Source organism: Balaenoptera borealis (genome assembly GCF_965194805.1).
Source record: "Balaenoptera borealis genome assembly, chromosome: 20".
In the NCBI taxonomy this organism is placed as follows: domain Eukaryota; kingdom Metazoa; phylum Chordata; class Mammalia; order Artiodactyla; family Balaenopteridae; genus Balaenoptera; species Balaenoptera borealis.
In genome coordinates this window covers 20771853-20797278 of record NC_138879.1, presented here as the reverse complement: position 1 = coordinate 20797278, position 25426 = coordinate 20771853, and the positions used below count along the sequence as shown (strand labels likewise).

The 25426-nt window shown below is 50.8% G+C and overlaps 1 protein-coding gene and 1 pseudogene across 10 annotated transcripts in view; one reads left to right on the top strand and one right to left on the bottom strand.

The window, feature by feature from the left end:
• Positions 1-4770: 4770 nt before the first annotated feature.
• ATP6V0A1 (ATPase H+ transporting V0 subunit a1) overlaps positions 4771-25426 on the bottom strand; it is a 55681-nt gene continuing 35025 nt past the window's right edge. For 4 of the 9 annotated variants that reach the window (XM_082371360.1, XM_082371362.1, XM_082371364.1 and 1 more), the window contains 8 exons: positions 25092-25210; positions 24337-24553; positions 23280-23387; positions 17927-18034; positions 16945-16962; positions 12470-12587; positions 12002-12173; positions 4771-6405 (listed from right to left, as the gene is read on the bottom strand). In XM_082371360.1, coding sequence (XP_082227486.1) covers positions 6312-6405; positions 12002-12173; positions 12470-12587; positions 16945-16962; positions 17927-18034; positions 23280-23387; positions 24337-24553; positions 25092-25210 — 954 coding nt within the window. In that variant the 3' untranslated portion in view covers positions 4771-6311. Of the gene's footprint in view, positions 6406-12001; positions 12174-12469; positions 12588-16944; positions 16963-17926; positions 18035-22369; positions 22445-23279; positions 23388-24336; positions 24554-25091; positions 25211-25426 lie in introns of all 9 variants that reach the window. The other 5 variants (XM_082371367.1, XM_082371366.1, XM_082371361.1 and 2 more) reach the window with 3 other exon arrangements.
• Positions 19330-22220, top strand: LOC309618127 (large ribosomal subunit protein uL15 pseudogene; annotated as a pseudogene). The gene has a single exon. The product of its transcript is annotated as a large ribosomal subunit protein uL15 pseudogene (transcript).

Genomic DNA, 25426 nt, shown 5'->3' with positions numbered 1-25426 from the left:
GGAGGGTTTAAGTGGGGCTGTGTGGTGGCCAGGAGTGGTGGGCCCTTTTATAAAGACTGCACTTTCTAAAGGGATTCTGAGTCCTTTTGGAGGCAGGTGTAGATTTTTCCAGATTGTCAGGCCTGAGTGCAGCTGCTTAGAGACAGGGAAGGGGTCAGAGGAGGGTTGCCAAGCCAGGAAATCCAGAGCCTGGACTGAAAGAGAACATGGGAGTCCACTGAGCTTGCTCTGCCCCTCCGCCCCCTGCCCCCAGCTGCAGACTCAAGCTGCAGTGCCCCCTGCCTTGTTCCCAGCTCAGCGAGCAGCTAGTTCAGGAGGTGCAACCCTGTTCCACCCAGTTCCTAATATCAGAAGGTTCTCAGCTTTTCCCAGAGAGCAGCTCCTAGACCTGCCCAGAGAGATGGGCCCTCATGGAGCTATAGCTTGTGGCCCCCCAGGCCTCTCTACACTCCCTCCAACACCCCCTTCCAAACACCTCTGGCTTCAGGTGAGATTTGTCGGACTCTCCTCCTCCCAGGACCTGTTTTACCAGCAATTTGGATCTTAGGGAACACATTGCTTGGGGGAATTGGGCTGCAGGTCCACCGTCAGGCTCAGGGTGCCTCTCTGTGGGGTCTGGATTCATCCAGAATGGCAGACGGCTGCTGGCAGGGGCAGCAGGTTGGGGACACCATCCCGGGGGGTTGGTAGCACATTCACAGCCTGAGCTCATGGATGCTTGGCAAGAGTGTCACCGATTACTCCGAGTGTGTCACACTGTCTTTCTCATCTTCCCCACCAAGCTGGGAACTCTTTGAGGACAATAGGGGGCTGGTTGAAGAAATTAAGTTGCATCAATAGGATGAAATACCAAGCATTTGCTAAAAAAAAAAGAAAAGTGAGGAAGATGTGTTGGTGCTGATTCGGAATGTTCTGCAAAGTATATTTTTTAAAAAGAGGGCAAGGAATTCCCTGGTGGTCGAGTGGTTAAGACTCAGCACTTTCACTGCCGAGGGCCCGGGGTTCAATCCCTGGTCGGGGAACTAAGATCTCACAAGCCGCAAGGCCAAAAAAAAAAAAAAAAAAAAAAATTAAAAAGATGTCAAATCAGGACTTCCCTGGTGGTCTAGTGGGTGAGACTCCGCACTCCCAATGCAGGGTAGTTCGACCAGGTTCGATCCCTGGTCGGGGAGCTAGACCCTGCACGCATGCTGCAACTAAGAGTTCTCATGCGGCAACTAAAAGCCTGCATGCCGCAACTAAACATGTCGCAACAAAGATACCACATGCCGCAACTAAGACTCGATGCAGCCTAAATAAATAAATAAAATATTTTTAAAAACCAGCTAAATATTGAGTTTATAAAAAAAAAGATGTCAAATCACTGGGTATAGTACATCCCATTTGTTGTTGTTTTTTTTTAAGGCTATATAAATAGTGTTCGCTTCGGATGAGGTACTGGGACGCTGGAGCACAAGACTTACTTTTATAATAGGGCCTTTTGTACTGTTTGATCCTTTTACCACGTGATATATTTTATTACTTTTTCTCTCCGCTCCTATCTCATCTTTTTCGTTCCTGCCAGCCTCCCCTCTGTCTAGGCACCCCAGAATCCCTCCAGATCCCTTGTCCCTCTGCCCTGCCAATCCAGTTGCCTGCCTGTCACAGCCCTGCTAGGGTCCCACCCATCTTACCTGTGGGGAGGAACGAGTCCTTCCCTGTCTGGCCACCAGGGGGCAGCCTACGCCTTGCCTTGGGTAGGCTGGAGAGGGAAGGGCAGGCAAACAGGCTCAGATCTGAGGGGAGCTCCAATGCCCTTTCCACCCAGGGCTCCTGGGTAGAAAGAGGCACAGTACTACCCAGGTCCCCAGTGAGGGACAGGAAAGGGGGGAGGGGTTCGGAAGGTGGTGATGGAATTGTCCCCTATCTTTATAATACTGAGCAGGCCCAAAGTCACCCTCTCCACATTGGTTCTAGGATGGGAAGAATTCGCTGGTTGGGGGCACAGACTCACTAAGCAGATGCCTGGGGTCCAGGAATTCCACAGGAGGGGATCAGGGTAAAGGCCAAGACTCTTAAAAATAGGAGCAATGGAGCCATCCTGTTCCCCACCCCCACCCCAGGGCTCCTGGGAATTCCCACACCCTCCAGGGCTCAGTTCCCAGTTGGTCCCATCTTTAGCTGGCTGGGCTGGAAGCAGCCCAAGGCCCTAGATCCTGGAAGCTCAGCTTAGCCAATGACCCACTGGCCCAGGTCTTCTCATCCAGGCTAGGGAGGAATTTCTTCCCGGGGAGGTCCTAGTCCTCCCTCCCCAGCCCCATTTTATTGATCTATACCAGAAAGTTTACCAGTTTAAAATGTACAACTCAATAGTTTTTTAGTATGGCCACAGAGTTGTGCAACTGCCACCATAATCTAATTTTACATTTCATCATCCCCCAAAAGAAACCCTGCCCCCAACCCCATCCAGCAGCTGGTCCTAGGCAACCACCCATCTACTTTCTGTCTCTACACATATGCCCATTCTAGACATTTCACATAAATGGAATTATACATTATGTGGCCTTGTGTCTGAGGTCCATTCTTGTTGCAGCATGTATCAGTACGTCATTCCTTTTTATTGTAGAATAATACCCATTGTATGGATATACTGCCTTTTGTTTACCCATTCATCAGCTGATAAACATTTGGGTTGTTTCCATTTAGGGCTATTATGAATAATGCCCCTATGAACACTTGTGCACAAGTTTGTGTGCACATTTTTTCATTTTTCTTGAGTAGAAATCTAGAAGTCAAGTTGCTGGGTCCTAAGTTAATCCTACGTTTAACATTTTGAGAAACTGCCAGGCTGCTTTCCAAAGCTGCTGCACCATTTTACAGTCCCACCAGCAGTGGATGGGGTTCCAGTTTCTCCACATTCTTGTCAACACTTGTAATTTTTTTTTTTTTTTTTAATCTTTGGCTGCGTTGGGTCTTTGTTGCTGTGCACGGGCTTTCTCTAGTTGTGGTGCATGGGCTTCTCATTGTGGTGGCTTCTCTTGTTGCGGAGCACAGGCTCTAGGCATACTGGCTTCAGTAGTTGTGGCACACGGGCTCAGTAGTTGTGCCTCGTGGGCTCTAGAGTGCAGGCTCAGTAGTTGTGGTTCATGGGCTTAGTTGCTCTGCGGCATGTGGGATCTTCCCGGACCAGGGCTTGAACCCATGTCCCCTGCATTGCCAGGTGGATTCTTAACCACTGCGCCACCAGGGAAGTCCCTAAACTTAATTGTCTTTTTAAAATTATTGCCTTTTTAGTGGGTGTGATGTGGTGTCTCCTCGTGGTTTTGATTTGCGTTTTCCTAATGACTAATGATACTGAGTACCTTTTCATGGGCTTATTGGCTATTCGTGTTTTCTTTGGAGAAATGCCTGTTCAGATCCTTTGTCCTTTTAAAAACTGAGGTATTTGTCTTTATTACTGAGTTGTAAAAGTTCTGTATATATTCCAGATACAAGTTCCTTATGAGATACATGCTTTGCAAATATTTTCTTCCAGTGTGAGGGTTGTCTTGATCCTGTCCTTCGAAGCACAAAAGTTTTTAATTTTGCTAACCGAACTTATCTTTTATCTTCTTTTTTATCACTCGTGCTTCTGACGTCATATCTAAAAACCACTGCCTAACCCAGGGTCAGGAAGATGTACTCCTATGATTTCCTCTAAGACTTCTCTTACGTTTAGGTCAGTGATCCATTTTGAGTTAATTTTTGTATACAGTGGATAGCAGTCCAAATTTGTTCGTTTCCATGTGGGTACCCAGTTGTACTAACACCATCTGTTGAAAAGACTGTTTCTTCCCCAGTGAATTATCTTGGCCCCTGTGTGGAAAACCAGTGGACTATACACGTTAGGGTTTGTTTCTGAACTCTCAATTCTAGTCCATTGATTCCTAGTTATCTATCTGAGTCAGTAACAGAGAAGAGGTTAAAAGGGCTCATTTTCCTGAATGTCCACCCGCAACTTTTTGAGGAGTGGATGCTGGGTGTTGTACCCAGGGCTGCTCCAGGGCAGGTGGCCCGTCAGGGAGGAGAGGGTTTGCGGAGCATGGAATGAACGGGGTGTTCCCGCCCCTCCTGGAGCAGCAGTTGGTGGCCTGCTGCTCACATTCCTGGGCAGCCCCTGCCCTGGAGGCCCCAAGAGGGAGGAATGGAGAGGGAGGGCTGAGAAAGAATGCGGTCACCTTACATGGCAGTGAGGAGGGAGAAGGCGCCCGCCCTGCCCAGCCCGCCTGCCAGGACATCCCGTTGGGCTCTTGGGCTGCCTGCCTCAGCACCTCGAATTTTCCAGCTGCCCTGAGGAACCAACCTTACGCTGAGCCTCCGCCTACACCAAGGCCAAAGGCAATCAGGGCTCAAAATAGCCAGGCTGCTGAGCCTTGGAGAGCACGCTCGCAGAAGAGGGAGAGGAGGGTGGGCAGACGTCCAGGTCCCTGCTTCCCCCGGCTGTTTGGGTGTGTGGTGCAGAAAGCGGGACGGAGATGGGTCCCCAAGTCCCCTCCCCTACATGGGTAGTGTCTGAAAAGCTGCCTTGGCTCAGGGAGTGGGAAGGCCCCTGGGAAACTTGAGATAAGGTGAGAATTTCACTAACTGCCTGGCCAGGGCCACTGCAACTGCGGTCTTTGATCAGAGGAAAAAGCAGAAATGCTGACAGAGGGAAGTGGCAGGTGTAAGGATACTAGGTGGGCTCAGGAGGGCTGAGCCTTGAGTGACGCAGGGGCTAGGGGCTGTGGGCACGCAGACAAGCAGCCTCCCTGATAGAGTCAAACACACTTTATTCCGCATGGGAATGTCTGAACAGAAGGGCCTTGGGCAGGATTCCTGATAAAGAACTCTGCTTCAAACTCCTGCCGCTGTAAACAGAGCAAAGATCATCACGTAAACCACGGGGAGGGAGGGACCGGACGGGAGGGGGCTCTGCACAAGGGCTGGGTCGGTCACACCGGCTACTGCGGGTGAAGCTGGGGCGGTGGCCCAGCCTGGGAGAGTCCAGTGAGCAGTGCTAAGCAGCTCCCAGACAAGCAGGGGGTAGGGGTGGGGTGGGGTGGGAAGGGGCCGACCAATTGAGGGGGTCCTCTCGCCCACTGAAGGCACGGGGATCAATTTAGCTGAAGCAGCCAGGGCTGCTGTGCCAACGCATGATTAAAAGGCCCCAAGATCCACATCCTGGTGTGGGGGTGACGGGGCGGCGGCCCTTTGGGGGCGCTCCCCACCAGCCCACAGGCCAGGGCCACGCAGCTCTCACAACTGCACGCACTGGCGGCCCTGCCAGCCGCCTCCAATCAGCAAATGGTAAATGACGTTGACTTTCCCTGCCCAGGACCCACTTGCTCCACTTGGGGTCGGTGTGGAAGTGGGGAGGGGCACCGGTGGGCAGAGCAAGGCTGGTCTGCAGGCAGAACCACCCCTAATGACTACAGTTCTGTACTCAAGACTCGTGATTGGGGGTGGGGAAAGGTCTCCGGGTCTGCACCAGGAAAGAGCATGGACTTGGACCCTCTGCCCCGAGGGCGTGCTTGCGGCCCATGCACGGCCTGAGGAGCAGTCACCAGAGCCAGCCAGGACCTCTGCTTTGGGTCCTCCCCGCTGCGCATGTTATGCTGGGTGCTAAAAGGGCATTCTGGGAAGGAGGAGGAGAGGGTGTTGAGTTTAGGGTGGGGGTCAGGAAGGTGGTGCAGGGTATCCGGGGACCCTTGGGGCTGCCAGGGAGAAGCCACGCACGCTGGCACAGTTGGGTCCAGCTGAATTCCTGATTAACGAGCGCACTGAAGACCAGAGGGGGTGGGCAGAGGACAGAAACACCATCTTCCTGGACCCACCCCTGCTAATCCAAGAGTGGGGAGTGTTAAAGAGCACCCCATCCCCCACCGGGAAGGAGAGTGGCAGGAGCAGGGAGCTCAGAGTCTGGGTGTGGACGGTGAAGGCGCTCCCTCCAAGCGCTCTGGGCTCCTGTGTAAATGCACAAACTGCTTCACCACCAGGGGGCACAGGAAGGGCTGGACAGAGGCTGGGAGGGCAAGAAGGGTGCCCAGCGGGAGTGGGTTAGTGTGACCGCTCGCTCGGGCCCGCTTCTCTCCAGAAAATCACTGCACTACAACACACAAAGCTGGAGGTGGCGGGGGACCCAGGAAGGGCTGGGTCTGTCTAAATGACTCACAGGTGGCTGGGGGAAGGGTGGCAGGGATGACTCAGATGCCCTGATACCCAGGGCTCACAACCAACAGGAAAGCGGAGCACAGCTAATCACCGTGGAGGGAGCGGGGAGGGCAGAGGGCGCACAGCGCCCCTGAGGGAGGGGCTCATTCGTCAAACTTCCCTTCTCGGATGTGCTCGAAGGAGAAGGGTAGGAACTTGAAACCCGTCCCGCTGTAGAATTTATTCTGGAATTCCACCCTGGAGAAAGAGAAGAGGAGAGTCATCATTCCACAGAAACCTTCTGGGACTCCACAGTTGGGCCAGAATGATGACCCAACCCCAAGCTCCCCGAGCCTCCTGCCGCCCACAAAGCCCAGACCTCGTCCTGCTCATGGCGCACACGACCCTAATCCTAACACAACCTCCCACTCGTGACGCCCAGGGCCTGCCCGCGGCAAGAGTGCACACCAGTGCAACGGTTTGGCCTCAGTTCCTGCTCCGTCCTGCTCAGCAGAGAGTGTGTTTATGCAAAACTCTCTGCAGAGGGCCACGTGCAAAAAACGTTCAGTTGGCCTGAGTCTCTAACGATGAAGAAGAGTCCCCCCAACACCCGCTTCCTGGCAGGGCCTGCAGCGGACCTCCAAGGGAAGCCTGAGTAGCCACCAGTTCAGCGCAAGGAACCCTGGCAGGCGCCACTGTTTTCTTGTTTATTTCTCTTCTCGGGGGAGGAAGGAGAAGGGAGGGTTGCTAGTGAACGGTGGAGGCTTTCGACTTTAGGGAGGAAATTCCCAGGAAAGGGGGAAGTTAGGAGGGGAAGTCTTCTCAAAGCAATGGCAAAAATATTCTCCAACTACAAAAACATCTAAGAAAGAATTCTTCTCTTGGGGACTGAAAGGAGAAACAGCTTTAGCTCCCTTCCCCGGCAGCCCAGCACCCATCCCTGACGGTCTCTCTGGGCCCTTCGGACTCTGGGGGGCAGGAAGGCGTCCACGCCTGTATGCAGAGCCAGGCTGCGAGCTCGCCCGGATGTCTGCCCAGCAACCAAATCCCCACCAAATATGGGCAGAAAAATGCATGATTCAGAGGGTAAAAAAGCCAAGGAGAGCTGCCCTGAGGAATAGTTTCCACTCAGTGCTGTGTGACCCTGGGGGCCCGAGATCCCTGCGACAGCAGGCTGCGCTGGGCCCAGGGCAGGCTGCAGGCAGCGGTTTGACTGCACAGCAGGGCGCCAAGACGCTCTCCACCTTCATGCCCCTCACTCAGCCTTCAGCCTTCAGCCTTCAGCCAGGGCGGCCTCCCTCCAAGATAAGGGAGGAATCAGTGAAAAGGGAGTGGGAAGAGGACTGTCTGCTGGTGGCCCTGAGAGGTCCTCAGAGGCCCCTTCAGCCCTGGGGCGCTGGCTGAGGACCCTGACTGCAGAGCCGCCAGCTCCACCCGCTGGGGAGAAGAGGGGAACAGAATTTTCTGTGCGGCCGTAAGAACAGGCAGCCTTCTCCCCGACCCCGCATTCCGGGGGCCGCACCAAGGCCCCCAAAGCCTCCCGGCCCCTGGAGGATTCCCATCAGTGTCTCGGCCAAGCCTCCCTCAGAGAAAATGGGATCCAGGAGGGGGTATTTCAAACTGCAGTCGGTCACAGAACTCAGCCCTGTGTCCCAACACCTGGAGAAGAGGGCCCAGCTCCTGAGGCCTCCTCTGGGGGAATGCGGTGGGGATGGGGGCAGGTTCCTGCTTCCTGCCCCCTGCGGTGACGACTGAATCCTCCACGCTGGGTAGGCTGTGTCTGCACGCGCGGCAATGGTATTTCACTTTGTTCAATAGTGTACGGCCAGCCGGTGGGCAGCTCACCTTGGGGTCTGTGAGGTATCCGGAACTTTGACCTCTGGCTGGCTCATCACACAAACAATGCTAACTCCAGACTGGGTGAATGGAGAAGCTGCAGACGTTCTCAGACGCCTGAGGGATCACCACCCTTCTCTTGGCATCACCCTGCCTGCCTCATCTACTTCAGGGGACACGCGCCTGGGATGGGGGCACATAAATTCTGCTGTGTGAGCAGATGGGCGGTCCCTCTGACACACCACCTGACACCACCTCGCCCACCAGCTGCTGCTCGAGGTTAGGGACTTAGGGTGGCCCCCACCAGGGACATCTTGGGTATCTCAGCATCAGCCTGACTTCGCCTCCCTTCTCATCCGTGCTCATCCTAACCTCCCAGCACAAAGCTGGAAAGCAGTTTCCCTGTTGGTCTCCCCGCCCTCTCCTCCCTCCCAGCCAGGGAACTGTGTGCTTCCTGAGAAAGTATAAACATGAAGTTCTCTGTGCCGGGGCACAGCGGGGCCCCGCTGGCTGCCCTCCAAGTTCTTCCTTCTTGAGGGGCTCTGCTCGGGGCGCCTCCATGGACCTTGCCACGCCCCAGGCCACTAAAACGCATCTCAGGATTCAGCAGATGTGAGGAGAGCCTCAGGCAGTCAGATGGGGTTCTCTGTCACCCCTGCCAGCTCCCGCACCTGGAAAAGGCAACCCAGTGGCCCAGAAGGACTAACTGGAAGTCCAGAGAGAGAGTTCTCCTACTACGTGACAGAAGCCATGTCTTCTCAAGTGAATGAAGGGGGAAAGCCTGGGCCTCTTCCCTTGCCTGTGGCGATGTGACCGAGGGGAGGCAGTTTTAGAAAGATGGCTCTGTCCCTCTCTGCGCAGTGCCGGGGCCATGAGGTCACATTTCAGGTGTTCTCATGCTCCTGAGCGGCCACTCCTTCAGCCACCCCGTGGGGTCCTGCTGTGGTGCCACTGAGTTCCTTACACCACACTGGTCCCCAAATCTGTCCCGTTAGCCCCCAGTCTGTGAGTGTTCACGTGGAATCTGTTAGCTAGGAAGGGATGAGCTTCCTGTGAAGGCAGGCCATGGGGCAGCAGTCTTTCTGCTAATAGCACTCCGGTGTCCACAGTGAAAACCACAACTCACACCCCTGCCTTTGCCTTTTCTGAGGAAGAAAAGACATCTCATTATGGTAGCCAAGAAGACCAAGCACAGTACACACAGTTGGTAGGAGGAAAAGAGACGGACGTGACTCAGGAGGAGACAGAATTAGCAGGCGCATGAACCCGCTCACTGCTGTTTCCAGATGTCACTTGCCTCCTCATGCCCCTACATGAACCTCAGACCTGTGGTTTATCCTTGCTTTCAAATCACATGTTTTTCTTCTTGTCCCCACCAAAAAGACCCAGAACTTGTGTAATGGGGCAGCCCTTGCATCAGAATCAAGAAACCCCAGCTGAGCACCAGGGGTAAAGTGACAGGTATGAAGATGCCCAGGCCGGACGCCAGGAAAAATCGCAGCAGTGTCCCTGCAGCCATTTTCAGTGGGCCCAGCTATTCCCACCCCCAAGAGGATGGCCTCAACACAGAATTCCTGCAGTCCTGCTGGACTAAGACCCAGGAACCCTTGAGGCATATCCACACTCGGCCAGGAGGGGGTGCATGAGCACCAATTTCATTCACTCCTTTCTGGTGGTGGGGGAGATGCTCCAAACAGGCTCCCAGTGACGGGATTCTGAAAGCTGCACAAAGGAGTTTTCACTGTTTTTTCTCTTCTACCCAATATTTCCACTATCAAACAACAGCATCCACCCACCACCCTGCAAGTACTCCTTGCAAACTGCATCTGCGAGGCATTCAAGTGGTATCACGTGCATCCCCCTGGGGTCTCCCTTCTCTCTAACAGACCGGAAGCAGATCTCTACAGGGGCCACAGCCCTCTCCGCAGGGCAGCCGCGTCTGCAACTGAACACAGGTTTACGGTGTGCCAGGGCACCGCGGCAGTCACTTGGTCTGTGCATTATTTCCTACTTAATCACAGCAACCTTGTCACGTGTACATTATCCTCTCTTTTCACACGAGAGCAAGTGAGGTTCAGAGAGGTTAAGTGCTTTCCTCAGGGTCACCCAGCCAGCACGGGCAGAGCTGGAATTTAAACTCGGGTCACCCGATTCTGAAGCCTGCTCTCTCGCCACCTGCCACTTCCCTGGGCTCGTTCACGAGGACGTGGGAAGACACCTTCACTCGAAGGCCGCAGGTGAGCCCGAGGAAGAAGTAATCCTGCAGGTAGCAAAGCATGACCTCCCAATCGCCTCAGCTCATTCTGGACAACAGGCCTGAGCGCAGGCGGCCCTCCGTGCTCCGCGGTGTGCCTGGCTCACTGCTCTGACAGGTCTGTTCCAGCTCCTTGGCTGCTCCCACCACCCAGGGAGGATGCGACAGGCTCCCCACTTGGGCTGCAGTCAAGGTGGCGTGGTAACTGCTCCCTCAAGCCCAGGGCTCAGGAGACGGGAAGGGAACAGGAAAGGAAGCCGAGAGGGCAAGAAAAAGTGAGTCACCCCAGGGTGGCAGCGCAGACGTCCCCTCGCACTGAGTGGTAGGAAGTGTGCCCGGGTGAGCGTGCGCTGATAAGCTGAGAGCCGGTGGCGTGGCCAGCCTCCCGGCTCCCAGTAAACAGCAGCTGGGCGGGGAGGGGACGGGAGGCGGGAGGAGAGGGCTAGGCCTGAGAAAGCACCGTGTACTGACGCAGCAGGACAGAGTCTTCTAGAGGAGCTTTTGAGAGAAGGGTAAGTCCCGGCCACGGCTCACCCTTACATGCCTCACGTCCCACCTCTGTAATTCAGAACAACAAACGGTGGAATCTTTGAGCAGGCTCAGCTGTAACCAAGCCAGGAGAAAAGTCAAAGATAAAGGGAGTGGGGAAGAGGTTTCTCAGCTTCAGATTTTGGTTTTCTTCAGGTTTCGAGAAGTGATGGAAAGAGACAGTCACGGCCCTCTTCTGACCTTGAGGTCATTAACACCACAGATCATCTCGTCTAGGGAGTCCTAAGGTAGGGTCAGTGAGTTTGTGAGCCCCTAAACTGGTAAAACTGTGTGTGCACACATTGAGGGGGTGTTTCTCTGAGGAGAGGGTCTGGAGCTTCCAGAGCCACTGGACCCCAAAAGAGAGGGAGAATCATAATGTGAAGGCGGAAGTGGAGACTCGAAGATGTAGGGTTTGAGGTAGGGTAGCCAGATAAAGTATGGGATGCCCAGTTTTTAGTGTAAGTATGTCCCACGGACATTCGGGAAATACAGTAAAAAAATATTCATCGTTTACCTGAAATCCAAACGTAACTGAGTGCTCTGTAATTTTACTTGCTAAACCTGGCAACCTTACTTTGAGGTCATGGAGTCACGGTCCAGACCAGACCCCAGATCTCCCACTGCCTGGGGCTGAGCTATCTCCATGCAGAGCCATTAAGAGCCAAAAACGACATTAAAGAAAACTAACAAATCCAAAACCTGCCCTTCCGAAGAAGCTGCTTCAGTGTACTGAGCTAGTGTGCTACGGGGTCAAGAATCCCCCTGCTCACATAGAGCTGCCAGGGGTCCTACCCAAAGACACTGGCACGATGACAGAATAAGGGGGACGAAATGAGGGCACAGTGTGCTCTAGCACTTTCCTGGACGTAGAATCTATTCCAGAGCTCTTTCATTGCTCTGAAGACAGGAGAGAGTTATATGCCAGTGCGAAAAACCCCCAAACAAACAAAAAACCCCAGCAGATCTTTTAAGCCATCATCAAGAGCGCTGAAGAAGGCTGGAGACAGGGAGAGCAACTGTGACAGCACTCACCAGAGAGTCCTCCCTGGCGGCTGTGAGAGCGAGCTGTGCTTTTCTGTGGACATTTCCTGAGGCTCACTACCAAGTATGTCCTGGGGTATGAGGATGTGAAAGCAGATACTTCCTAGTGTCTCTGGATTCTGGACAGGAGTAAGACTGCCCTCAGTGCCGCTAAGGACACGTCCCCACCCTCGGCCCCGCGCTGCCCCTCACCAGTGTAACCGCAGCGCGTGGAGGAAGGCTGAGAGGCCCTCCATGATCAGGAGGATGGCCACAGTCAGGGTGGCGAAGGCGGCGAAGATGAAGAACAGCGCCAAACCTCCCGCCAAGCTCTTCACGCTTAGGCCGATGTGGATCACCATGGTCCAAAGCACCTCCGACAGCTCTGCGGAACGGGGAGAGACATGACATCCGGTTCAGTTGGGCCAGGGGTGCTGCAGGCCTTGCGTTTTGCTCTGCCATCCCTCAACCGCAGTCTTCCCTGCCCCCTGGCTTTCTGCGACCTCACCAGCTAACCTGGCAGAAGCACTGATCCTCCCATCTGGACATCATTCTCTCTGGATTCAGGAGTCAGTAATTCCAGAGGCTTTACATAATGTCCACTCTCTTTAAGCCCCCACCTGAGGGAGTGCCCGGAGAAGGGGAGAAACGTAGTTTTTGACCTGAGAGAAATACACTCACGTGCATGAGCGAGGCTGAGGGCCCAGAGCCGCAGGTAGGAGGCGGTGTTGGAGATGCAGCCCAGGCAGTACTCAATGGTGTGGATGGCCTGGTGGACCATGGTGTCCCCAAAATCAAACTGTCATGGGAGGAAACCAGAGAGAAGATATAAGGCTGGGAGGGGAGTGTGCAGGGCTCTGAGCGCTGGCACGAACGGCTACATGGGCCTGGAGCCCCCGCTGCTGAACTCCTGGTGGGGATTTCAGCTGTGCCGTCCCCAGAAATCCTGCCTGGCTGAGCCCCCGACTGGGACACCCCATGCCCCTCAATACATCACATTTTAATGAACTACGTCTTCATGAGACTCTTCTCAACACATCTGCTCTCTCTCCCCACTAGGCTGTCAGCTCCGGAGTGGGCTGCACGTCGAGCTAAGAGCTGTCTGGGAGCACCCGCTCTGGCTGACTTCCACCTCACGGAGCCTGAGAGCCGAGCGCCCTCCTCCGAACGAGCCAGGAGGGCAGGAAGGGCTCTGCCCCGGGTCGTACGTCAGGGGACAGGCCACCAGGCCGGAAACCGCCTGGAGAAGACTAAACCTCTGCAGCCACTTCTTATTTTCACAACACGTTGGCGGCAAGATAACCTCCTTTTACTTTTGAGACTTCTGAAAAGATCACACAGGGACGTTTTGGCAAAAGTTTTACAAATTCCTACTTGGACACATGATGAAGACTGAACAGAACGTGTATTGTCGTTTCTGTTTTCCTCACACTCCCTTTCTTCCAGTTTTTGTCTCAACATCAAAAATTATCTGCAGCATAAAGCGGAGGGGCTGGAGCGAGCTTCCGGGAGCTTCCCGTTAGGGCTGCTCCAAGCCAGGCTGCTTGAGAAGCTGCAGGCACGCTTCCGGGCCTCACTCTCCTGGGTGGGGCCACAGCCACTGAAGGCCAGGAGGTGGGCCATTCCCCTCCCGGGGGCCTCCCCGCCCCTCCCCACGTGGTCCAGACCAGACTCCAGGAGCGCAGGGCCACTGCCCAGTGGGCCTCCCCAGCTTGCCTGCACACAGGTCAGAGTCTATTTTTCACCAGTTTCTTTGCAGACTCACATGACTTCACCCCCAAAAGATACCAGAACTGTCTTGAGAAATCACATGGGGCCAGGAGAGGAGAGCTGGCTGGTAAGGCGCTAACGGCCCAGGCCTCACAGGCATGGCCAGTGGGGAGAGGGGCCAGCTCCAACTCGCCATCATCTCATTTTCTCTCACCTCTGACTATCTACACCCAGAGTACTTCTGGGCTTTTCTTCTGAAACAGGCTCTTCCAAGTCTCCTAGTTACCCTGAAAACTAGGGTAATCACAGTCACCGGAACCCCAACGTGCTGTTAAGAGCTCTCTGCCACCACTGCTGGCCGTCGCACCAAAGCCCACGTTCTGAGGAAGGACGGGCCCCCAGCTCCAAGGAGCGCAGGGCTTTAACTAAGAGCTCTGAGAAAGAAGCGGGTGCGGGGCTCCCTCAGAACCAGCCCCGTGCAGCATTTTTATTCCACCTTGAGTTTCTCCCATGAACAGCTTCCCTGCCAGGCATTGCTCTCGCTTTTTCCTCTCCTCCACTCCCAACTTCCTGCTTTGCAACCTTGGGTAACTTTTCTTATCTACGTATTGGAGGGAGATATTAAGTGGGACGAGAAGTTAAGTGAGAAACCCAGGCAAGCGCTTAGAAGTCTGTCACTGCCCCGTGTGAGTCAGCTACGACTGACCAGGAACTGCCGCCGCCGCCCTAACTCTCTACCTACCTCCCCGCCGCCGCACCACGCCTGCTCCGCCGCACCACACCTGCTCCTCACCTCCGGCGCCCTCGGCTCCACACACCTCCTTCGCACGCTCCCCTTACCGCCCAGCCAGGAGGTCTAACAGACATCCTGTGACCTGAGCCTCTGCAGTGTCCGTCACTACTGCCTTGTCCGCCTCCCTCTTGAGGACGCTCACCTCCTCTTGGTTCTCCTCCTACCTCTGGATGTGCCTTCTCGGCCTCCTTCCTGGTTCCTCCTTAAGTGCTGGAGTTCCTGCCTCAGCCCTTACGTCTCTCCTGTAGCACTGCCACTCGGGCCTTCAGCGGCCACCCCGGGAGGGGCTTACAAATGGACACCTCTATTTCCCTGTTGCCTGTTTCCAACCAGCTGTGCCACATCTCCTCTTGCTGCAGCACAGGTGCTTCAAACTCGACGCCACCCAAACTAAACTCATTGATTGCTCTCCTCTGACCCACCAAGACCTACTTCTACTCCTCGTCCCATGTCTAACAGGGGGTCACTACTAGTGCCCCAGGCACCCAAGCCTGGAAGTCGAGCTTGACTTTTCACTCACTCTCACTGCCTATATTCATGAAGGCACTGGGGCCCGCAGCTTTTACTGCCTTCATCTCATATTGGTCCCTTCCTTTCCAACTCCCACTGCAAATGCCTTCAGGCCTCCCAGTTCTTTCCTGACTCCTCTCAGGCTGTGCCCCTCCCCCATCCAATACACCCCCTACCCTCCAGTAGGGTATTTCAGCAATGGCATGCGCTGTGTCACTTCCAGCTTCACTGCCCTCTGACGCTCCTTCTTACCTAAACACTCTACTATGGCTGGTGTCTGCCAACCTCTAGCCTCACTTCTCACCAGTCCCTCAACTCCTGACTTCAAGCTCCAGCCAGTCTGAATACTTGTTTATCCCCAAAATGTGTCTTTATGACGCAGGCCTCTGTATCTTTATGATAACTATACATACTGATGCATCCACATTCCCTCCCTCTCTCCCTCCACAGAGACGCCGGCTTGACCAAACTAACCTCAGCAATAATTTCCTTAGGGAATCCTTTCCGGGTCTCCTCTTCCCTACCCCACCCCAGTGTTTGTCAGGTGCCCCCTTCCTGTGCTCCCACAGCATCCTGGGCACACCTTGATCACAGCATCGGTCACCCAGACCGTGTCCTAAATTTGGGAGTTCCTTGAAGGCAAGGACTTGTTTTTCTTCTCTCAGTTCCTGCAGCTTTAAACAGAGTGCTTGGCACATGGAGGGTGAATGAATGGATGGGTTGGATGAATGTACCTGGCGAGATGACACAGTGGGGAGAGGTCCCACTGACCCTTGCTGAGTGGTTACAGCCTTCAAAGATTTCCCAGACAATTGACGAGCCTGGCTCTGGTTTGCAGCTGGACTGTTCATCCCCCAGGGAGCGGGACTGCTGCTTCCACCTGTGACGTATTTAGGTAACTGAGACAGTTATCTAAATCTGGCTGTAGAGAACTAGACTGTGTATGTACCTGACGATGGTAAAATGTCCTCACTACTTAGGACGCTGTGGGAAACTGAACCTCTGAGGGAGCTGGGGGGCCAGAGACTGGGGAGGCGGAATTCCAGTCCATCTTGTTTGGATGTCAACTCCCCTGGGACGTGGCTGCAAGTGAGGTCTACGCTGACAGGGACCTTCCAGGCAGCTCAGCCTGTGGCTCTGCACAGATGAGTGGTCCAGAGGAACACGGAAGCTCCTAGATGCCAGCAAAGGAGCCTCTCCGGCCTTCTGGAAGACCGACAACTGTCTGCTTTCACACAGAACAGCAAAGGTTTTTCCCATTCCCATCCCACTGCCCCCTTTGAGAGGACCAGGAAAGCCAGGAAAGGGAAAGGTTCACAGGTCTGGGTATTTTAGAGAGAAATTTGGGGGGAAGATGCAAACAGTGCAGCAAGGCCTATTAAAAACCCAATTCAAAACTTGTATATTGCTAAATGAACTGCTGCTGAGCTAGAAGGCCTTCTACTCTGGCTGTGGCCAGAATATTTAGCCAACTTTCTTTCTACTCTCTGTTGTCCTCTATGTGTGACTAGTATAATATGAACTCCTTTCACACAGATGGATTGTTTTTTCTGGGATGCATCTGAGAGGCAAAGCCTCCTTTTGAAAACTGTCTACCTCCCAACTGGGTCACGTGGAGGTAAAGCTGACCCCAAGCGAACGTCCAGCATTCTCACTCCAAGCATCATCAAGCCGATGAGGGCAGCAGGAAGAGGTTGGCTGCATCTCAGACAGGGAGGAAGGGCGAGCTTTCCCATAAGCACTCAGAGGAGCAGGGAGGAAACAGTTATTCCCAGGGGGCAGAGCGACCATACATAACAACACAGGAGAGGAAGGCAGGGGCCAATGGGATTTAACTCCCAAGGGGAGTCACTTCAAGAATGCCAATGCAGACATTACTTGTAGCTCCTTTAAAGCCATTCTCAAGGCATTAGATCAGCAAAGTCAATGAAACAAAGACAGAGGTGACTGACATGAGATGCAGTTAATGGAGATGAGCTTTCTCAGAACACGGGTTCACAAACTGGTTAGAAATGGCCAGTGAGATGCAGAATACATGGGTGTCATGTGTGGCCCCAGGATGCAGCAGGGACAGCAGAGTGATCACAAGGACGGGAAGAGAAGCCCCAGATAAACATGAAGCTAAAGCCAGCTTGTTTCTTACCACTTCATCCTCGGTAGGCTTGAAAACACAAATTTACACTTAGTGGGAAGCCATGCCACACACAAGGTCACAAGTCATGAGCACAAAGCTACTGGTTGCTTCTTGGGGGCGGGGGCGTGGGGACTGTGAATGTTAAATGGTCTGACATTGGAGGCAAGCCTCCTCAGCATAAACGGAGAGCAAAGTCAGCAGGGCCAAGAGTGTTGATACTTAATCTTTAAAAGGCATCCCAGGCCTTGCAATTTTTTTTTTAAAGTCATACACATAGCAGACGCGGTCAGTCAGAATGCAAAGTCCAGTCCCCTGGGTCCTCAACTCCTTTTCTGTTTGTTTTAAAAAGAATATACTGAATAGATGAGGTTCAAAAGTTCAGCTCAGAGGCTTTGTGGTACGAACGGTCAGGCAAGGAGATTGGATTTTAAAAAATCCAATGGTGGTTTAAGGAAAAGTCTAGCTTGGCTAAACTAGACTAAACTTGGCTAAAAAGTAGGCAAGTCACATTTTTTAAAGGCTCAATAAAATGTCTGCAACAAGAGCACATTAGTGGAACAGGACTTCAAAAGTCCCAGTGATTAAAGTTCCAACGGGAACCATTCTGGGGAGGGGCAAGGGATGAAGGAGCCGCTGTAAGAGGCCTGGGTTTCTGGTAGTAAGAGCTGGGGCGCTGAGGCCAGCTCTGCCTCGGCCCCGAGGAGAGCAGTCAATAACTGAGATCTGCGTGCAGGGTACTGTGGGCCGCTTGGAACTCAGGAAGCCGGACAACAGAACAAAACTGCTGCGGGCTCTGCAGGCAACACCTGGAGTTTAGAGCAGGGACCACTGGAAAAAGCTGTAGTGCCCTAAGAGGTCCAGAAAGCAAGCTGATCCTCAGTATTAGTCTTTTCATTTTTTCGAGGAGCGGACAGGAGTGAGGCCACTTAGGGACACAAGACTAGGGCTGACCCGAGGTGGGAGGAGAGGAAGCCCGCACCACTGATCTTACCTCCTCTGCGTCCTCTGAATGGGTGGAGAGCTGGTCATGCTGAATAATCTCAGCATCCTCCTCTGTCGGTCCGTTGCCCACCCTGATCCCACCAAAGTTGAGAGTTCCCTACACAGATGAACAGAAAGAGTAGAATTTGCCTGGGCTTTAATGTGACATTCTGTGACGTGGGGAAGGGCGATGGTTAGTACATACAAACCTCAGAAAAGCATATATTCTAACAACAAAAACAAAACCCACTGATCGAACAGCTAAGTAAAACCAAGCCACTGTTCCCAGCCCAACTACCACCGCCCAGGCCCAGCCCGAACTACATTTACCACCTCATCCTGATCAGAGGCAACAGGCAGTTCCTGCTGCACCAAGAGACACCAACCTTGCCTTGGCCAACGCCGACAGAGTCCTGCTTGAGTGAAAAGCTTAATACGGACAAAGTCTCCTAACAAGCGCAGCTCTACCTGTAAAGAGTTCAATGGCCTAAGTTTTTCTGGAACTAAAGATTAGACTTTCTAAGAGGGAGGAGAGCCAAATGACATGGTGATTGCAACCCAGTCTGTTAAGATTTCAACAGGAGCCCGAGACTTCCAGCAACCTCTCCCCGAAACGTACCGGGTCCCTGCCCAGGAACAAAGGACTTCCCAGGTCACAGAAGAAAAAAAAACTTAATGTACATTAGCTTGTAGCTAGAGAATACTGACTTAAAATAAAACAAAAACAAAAAAACACCTGATCCTATCCTTCCGTGGAGGATTCTGGAGTGTTAGCACAACTCTTCCACAGGCAGGTGGGCAGGTGCTGACTGCGTGCTTGCTGTCTCTCACTCCCCAAGCAGTTTTCAGCAGGGTCCCCAGGACCAGGATTTCTAAGTCAACCTGATGTGGAAAAGTTTGGGTTTACTGAGGCAAAAGGACTTTTTGGGTACGAAAACCAGGCAGAACTGGGGTTAAGTCTGACGGATACCACTTAGTGCTAACCTGCCACAGAGTGAAAAGGAGCTGAAGAAACAGCTCCAAGACCCACTTCGTGTGGTTTCTGTCAGGGGAGTCAAACAAGGCAAGAGTTCAAAGACTGCTCTCCTGCAAAATGGCCCCTGAGCAGCAGCACACAGAACGTGCACGCAGCTTCGGTCAATTGCCCCAAGGTCCCTACTCGCAGCTTCACCTCTGGTGTGCACCTATGGCCGCAGCCTGCGACCATCAACCCTCAGGGTTTGGGCAGATTCTCTCTCTTCTTCTAGCAGTGGTCAGAGAATCAGCTGCATCAGAATCACGTTGAAAGTTGCATTTCATTAAGCAGAGATTCTCAAATACCACCCCCAGAAGTTGTAAATTTAGTAGGTCTGGGGTGGGGCCTAGAAAATCTGTATTTTAAAAAATATTTCCCCAAGTACAAACTGTATGATCATTTCGAGGGTCTATCAAAATGGAAAAGGCATGCACAGCTCTTTGGTCTCGGCCGCCGACATGCCACCCAGACTAAGGAAGACCCGGAAACTTAGGGGCCACGTGAGCCACGGCCACGGCCGCATCGGCAAACACCGGAAGCACCCGGGAGGCCGTGGTAATGCTGGTGGCATGCATCACCACAGGATCAACTTCGACAAATATCACCCAGGATACTTTGGGAAAGTTGGTATGAGGCATTACCACTTCAAGAGGGACCAGAGCTTCTGCCCAGCTGTCAACCTGGATAAATTGTGGACCTTGGTCAGTGAGCAGACACGGGTAAATGCCGCCAAGAACAAGACTGGAGCTGCTCCTATCACTGATGTGGTTCCATCAGGCTACTACAAAGTTCTGAGGAAGGGAAAGCTCCCACGGCAGGCTGTCATCGTGAAGGCCAAATTCTTCAGCAGAAGAGCTGAGGAGAAGATTAAGGGTGTCGGTGGGGCTTGTGTCCTGGTAGCTTGAAGCCACATGGTGGGAGATTCATTAAATGATAACAAGTAGAAAAAAAAAAAAAGGCACGCACAAAAAAATGCATGCACCCTTTGAGACAGCAAGTCCACTGCTGGGAACATCTTTGCCTGTGAAGTTTTATCAAGATACAAGGACAAGGACGTGCCCTGTGTTATCTGGAATAGCAAAGAACTGGGAACAACCAACAGAGCCATCAACAAGAGAACAATTACATGATTTAAGCACATCCAACAGAATGTTCTATGGAATGCTAGGCAACTATAAGAGTATCACTACGAAACAATCTCTAAGGACACTAAATTTTAAAAAACCTAATCAAGGGACAGCAGAGTGCTACAATTTAATATACAATTGCTAATGTGTTTTAAATATATATGTACATACACATATACATATTTTTATCAATAGATGATAGATATATGCTGATATCTGCAGAAAAAATTTTTAAGGCAAACTTCCCCACCTGTTAACAATACCCTGGAGGAGAAGGTGGGGGAGAAGGGCTGGGGATGGGGAGGCTTTCACTGTCAGTACTATTTGCATCTCTAACCAAGTGCACCTATTGCTTTGATTTTAGTTTTTAATGTCAGTAGGGGGTTGTCTGGATCATGGCATTACAGGCAATCTTTATGTCTTCCTCCACTTGTCTGTTCTGTCTTAATGCCCTAAGAAACAGATTTAAAGTTCACCAGGTGATTCTGATGTATAGTCAGATCTGGGAACCACTGAAGCGCCTGGCACCTCCAGGTCATGCAAATATTACACCTGACAACCCACAAAAGGTGGACTAAAGGTGCAACACAGGTGCACTTTTCTGCAGCACTTTCTGCACCACACTGGTGACAGGAGAGGACTCCAGAGTATCTTGGGATGGATCCCAGGGTCGAGGAGGCAGGCTTTAGGCTTTAAGGCCTAAAGCAGAAAGCCATTTCTGAAGCTTTCCCCAATCAGCAGATGAAGTGAGGGGCAGACAGGTTAAACCTCCCAGCCAGACACGAATAAGTGTCCCTTCAGAACAGAGGGGATGTGAGTTACAGGAAGGGGGATGAGACACACATCAGCAGGAAGAAGAAAAGAAAATATTCAATTGTGATACACTGCTTACAGACAACCAAGAGGACAGAAAACAGAACAAAAACAGATCAGTGTTCATGTCCTCAGCCCTTGGGGTCAGGAATCTAGGACCCCCGTGGTAGAATGATCATCCTGATGCCTTCGGGCTGCCCTCCAGAAACAGATGTTTGGCTAAAGAACCAGGGCGCTAAGAAGTCCCTCTGAATGTGCAGGTTTCCAGACCAGGGACTTTTAACTTGGATAGTATCATAAAAGAGGATGCCAGACTTAAAAGCATCAAGACTGATGCAGCAGAAGCACATCTTAAATAAACTAAGACTAGCAGAAAGAAGAGCACATGGAAAGAACGCCAATATGTGGACAGTATATGCTTTAAGGGGTTTTTTTTTTTTTTCCTCTCATTAGAAAGAAGAGAGTAAGTCCCCATTTGAAAATAATTTTAAGTAGCAACATTTAAGTATCTTCTGATCCAAAATATCAGCCTTTTTAGACTAGTCCTAGAAGGATAATTATAGCAATTTTCTGAGTTAAAATGATCAGGAACACCTAATGAAGGAAACAGTCATCATCTAAACATTTCATTTATCTAAAGGAGTATGATGCTACCAGAACACAATAGTATATGAGTAATCACTACTGGTGAGATTTAAAAAATTTCATAGATTCATTACCTAGAATAGATTGGGCTAATCTGATATTAGTGCATTATAAGATTTTGGTTAAGAGATGTTTTAAGGACAAATATTGAAATGCTTAACATTCAAAGTGCTGTTACCGAATCATGAGCTAGTACTGGAAGAAGGAAAGATCAAAACAGAAGATGACTTTGGTTATTACACCAGATGCAGAGTACACACGAGACACATGGCAGGGTGGAGGTCTCAATGAACAGCTGAGGACATGAGGGCTTCTGAGTCTCTCACATAAAAGTAGACACATATAAGCTTCCACTGGAAAGAGAGTAAATTACAGCTAAAATGGACCAAATGTCCAAGCATCACTCTGAAGCAGAACTTTAAAGTGCAGGGAAATCAATTCAAGAATCACAGAGATGTTCTCACTCCATGCTAAAAAAAACCCATCCAATACATGGTCACAAAATACAGACATGAAAGTGGATGCGTCCAAGAGCTGCCTTCTTGGATTAAGATGATGGGACTTGGAGAGGGTACAACAACCGCCCTGCTTCCATAGACAGGCCTGTACTTACATAGACAGGCCTGTACTTACATACTGAATGGAAACTTAGTGGACCAATGGTAAAGATGATATCAGAATCTATTCCTAAGAGGTGGAAATCTTTTCTGTCATCCTCTCAATGAGTAACAAGGACATACTTCCCAAGAGCACACATGTCCCATGCTCTCGATACAGTTAAAAAGAATTCTGCTGCACTGTTTGCCACCTCTTTAAACAAAACGTGATGGTTTGCTGGTTTTAATTCACTCACTGTTGCAGCCGCTGCTGCCACTAGTCCCCATTGGCTTGGGGTTGGGCTGACTGGGGCCTCCACAGGTTGCCCTTCCTGATAGTGAATGGAAGAAAAGAGGAAGGGAGAAGGAAACAAAGGAGGGAGGGAGTGAAAGGGGAGACTGAATGAGGGCACATGGAAGGATGAAGATGGTCAGAAAAGGGAGAAGGCAGGTCTTGTAACTCAGCTGCTCTCCAACAGGAGTAACAATCTAACAGCCGCATGAGTCATGCAACAAGATCTTTTGGTCTTTACCAGGCAATGTAATAAGTAAGCATTATTGCATAGCCAGAAATGGACATCTGGCATCTTAAGTGTGTGTGTGTGTATGTGTGTGTGTAATTCAGATGCACACATACATACATTAAGTAAACACAAGTATGTATGCTGTTTCTTAAAAAGAAAAAAAGTTAATGTGCTTTAAACCAAATCTTTCCCCGCCCCGGATGTTTTGGTTGGTGAAAGTATCACGGTCTCCTTTTAAAAGAAAATGTCTCAGCGTCAGCCCTGTGGTTGCCTAGGCAAACCACATGAGTGGGTTCACCTGTCTGCAGCTCTTGCAGCCTTGCTTTGGCTGATGCTGCATCGAGACAGGCCCAGACCTGGATTTTGCTGAGCACAACATGAGCAAAGCGTGATCAGGAAAGGTAAAAACTTATGACTTGTTCTCGCTACCTGGGCTACTCAAAACTGAATCTGGATGTCTGAGCAGCAATTACATGTTTGTTTTTCATTTTTTTCATTTCAGCAGGTCTAGTGTTCATGCTGGGATACAACACAAATGCATTTTAAGAGAATACAGGTTATGCACAACTCATTATATCCCATGAGGAATTGCCTTGATCTTAAAAAAAAATCTAGTAACTTTCAGCAACAGAAATACACCCACCAAATGCTTCCTCCTCAAATATTGATGGCGAAGGACCAGTGGTTTAAACAGCAGCATCCAAGGGACACACAGCAGTGCAACCACTACCAGGAAACACTGAATTCCTTTCTGCAAAGTAAGAAGGACAAGGCACATCACATTAATCAAATGTGCAGTTTCCAACTCCGGCACAAATTCCCTCTAAAATAGTACTTTCCTGCCAATTTATGAATAAATAACACAATCCAGTTCCTCAAAATAATTAGCAGATGTTGTGGCAAAGCCCAGGACCGTCCCATAGGATGAGAGTTATAAATTCTACCCTTTCTACATACACAAGTTACAGTTCACCCTCCCAAAGGAGGAGGATGGGCTGAATTTAGATTTGGATGTGTGGGCTGATGGGGATTTTTTTTTAAGGCTTTTTTTTTTTTTTTAAAGGTTTTTTTTTTTTTTTTTTTGATGTGGACAATTTTTTCTTTTTTTAATACATTTTTTTGGCTGATTGTCATTCTGAGGTGCAATTTTTTAATTATTTATTTATTATTTATTTTTGGCCATGTTGGGTCTTCGTTTCTGTGCGAGGGCTTTCTCTAGTTGGGGCAAGCGGGGGCCACTCTTCATCGCGATGCGCGGGCCTCTCACTATCACGGCCTCTCCCGTTGCGGAGCACAGGCTCCAGACACGCAGGCTCAGTAGTTGTGGCTCACGGGCCTAGCTGCTCTGCGGCATGTGGGATCTTCCCAGACCAGGGCTCCAACCCGTGTCCCCTGCATCGGCAGGCAGATTCTCAACCGCTGCGCCACCAGGGAAGCCCTGATGTGGACAATTTTTAAAGTCTTTATTGAATTTGTTACAATATTGCTTCTGTTTTATGTTTTGGTTTTTTGGCCGTGAGGCACGTGGCATCTCAGCTCCCCGACCAGGCGTCGAACCCACAACCCCCCTGCACTGGAAGGCAAAGTCTTAACCACTGGACCGCCAGGGAAGTCCCTAAGGCTTTTTCAGGGTCACAGAAACATCTGGCTTCCTGACCTAGGAAAACCACCTAAGACAGTCTACCTCTGGGTTGACGCACCTGTCCAGAATACAGCATCGAATTACCAGAGTCCCCGTAGGAAAAGAGGAACATGTTTATGAAATGGATCAGAAGGCTTGGCGCTTTCTCAGATGTGTGAGCATCATAGGCCGTCCACTTGTAAAAAATAAGGATGACCAAGTAGCCAAACAAAGAGGTCATGAAGATTATTTCCGGAATAAATCCAAAGTAGATATTCAGGGGCTTCTTGAAATAGCTAAAAAGTAAGAGAGAAAAAAATGTTAAAGGTGAACAGACCCAGGGTCACCCCTATACCAAGTATACTAGATTTTCTACCTAATGCGCCCTCAACTCTACGTTTATCATGTGAAGAAGCAAAAGCCAGAAGAACTGGAGGCAACAGAAACAAGCAGGATTAACTATGACTACCAAACTTTTGGACCGTGAACAGCTCCCCTATCAATCTCTCATGAGGAAGAGATGGGAAAATCTAATACATTCTGAGACCACAGTTCATAAGTTTATGTGAGTTACACGTCAAGCGAAAAGAACATAACTCTCATTTTGATGAAAATTACACAAGGTTTTTTTAAAGATCTTGAGTATGACTGTACGTTGTTAAGGGACTAATATTAAGCAAGCTTCATTCAAACACATGAGATTTTTATAAAAGCATTTCTTTAACACAGAACAGTGTTCTGAGTTATTAATCCCTCCTTAGAGGTGTTATGATTTCTTTAGGCAAAACACTGTCTGAACTAAGTGCATTCTTATGATGAAACAGAGTGACTCACGTATGGTTGAAAAGGCTCAGGCTGACTCCAAACATCATGTGGATGATACCAAGGATAACAGACATCTTCATCTTAAAGGAGTTGAGGAAGGTCAGTTTATTGGTAGCAATGTTCCAAATCTGTCACAACCCAAGAAAACAAAAAGGCATTACAAAGAGTTCTCAAATGGAAAAATATTCACCTATTCTAAAAAATAGTTGTGTTTTTTTTAATTACGGAAAATTCTAAACATATACGTAAGCAGAGAGAATAACACAACAAACTCCCGTGTGCCTATGGCCCAGCTTCAACGATTATTTGTTGACTCCTCGTCAATCATGTTCATCATATCCCCA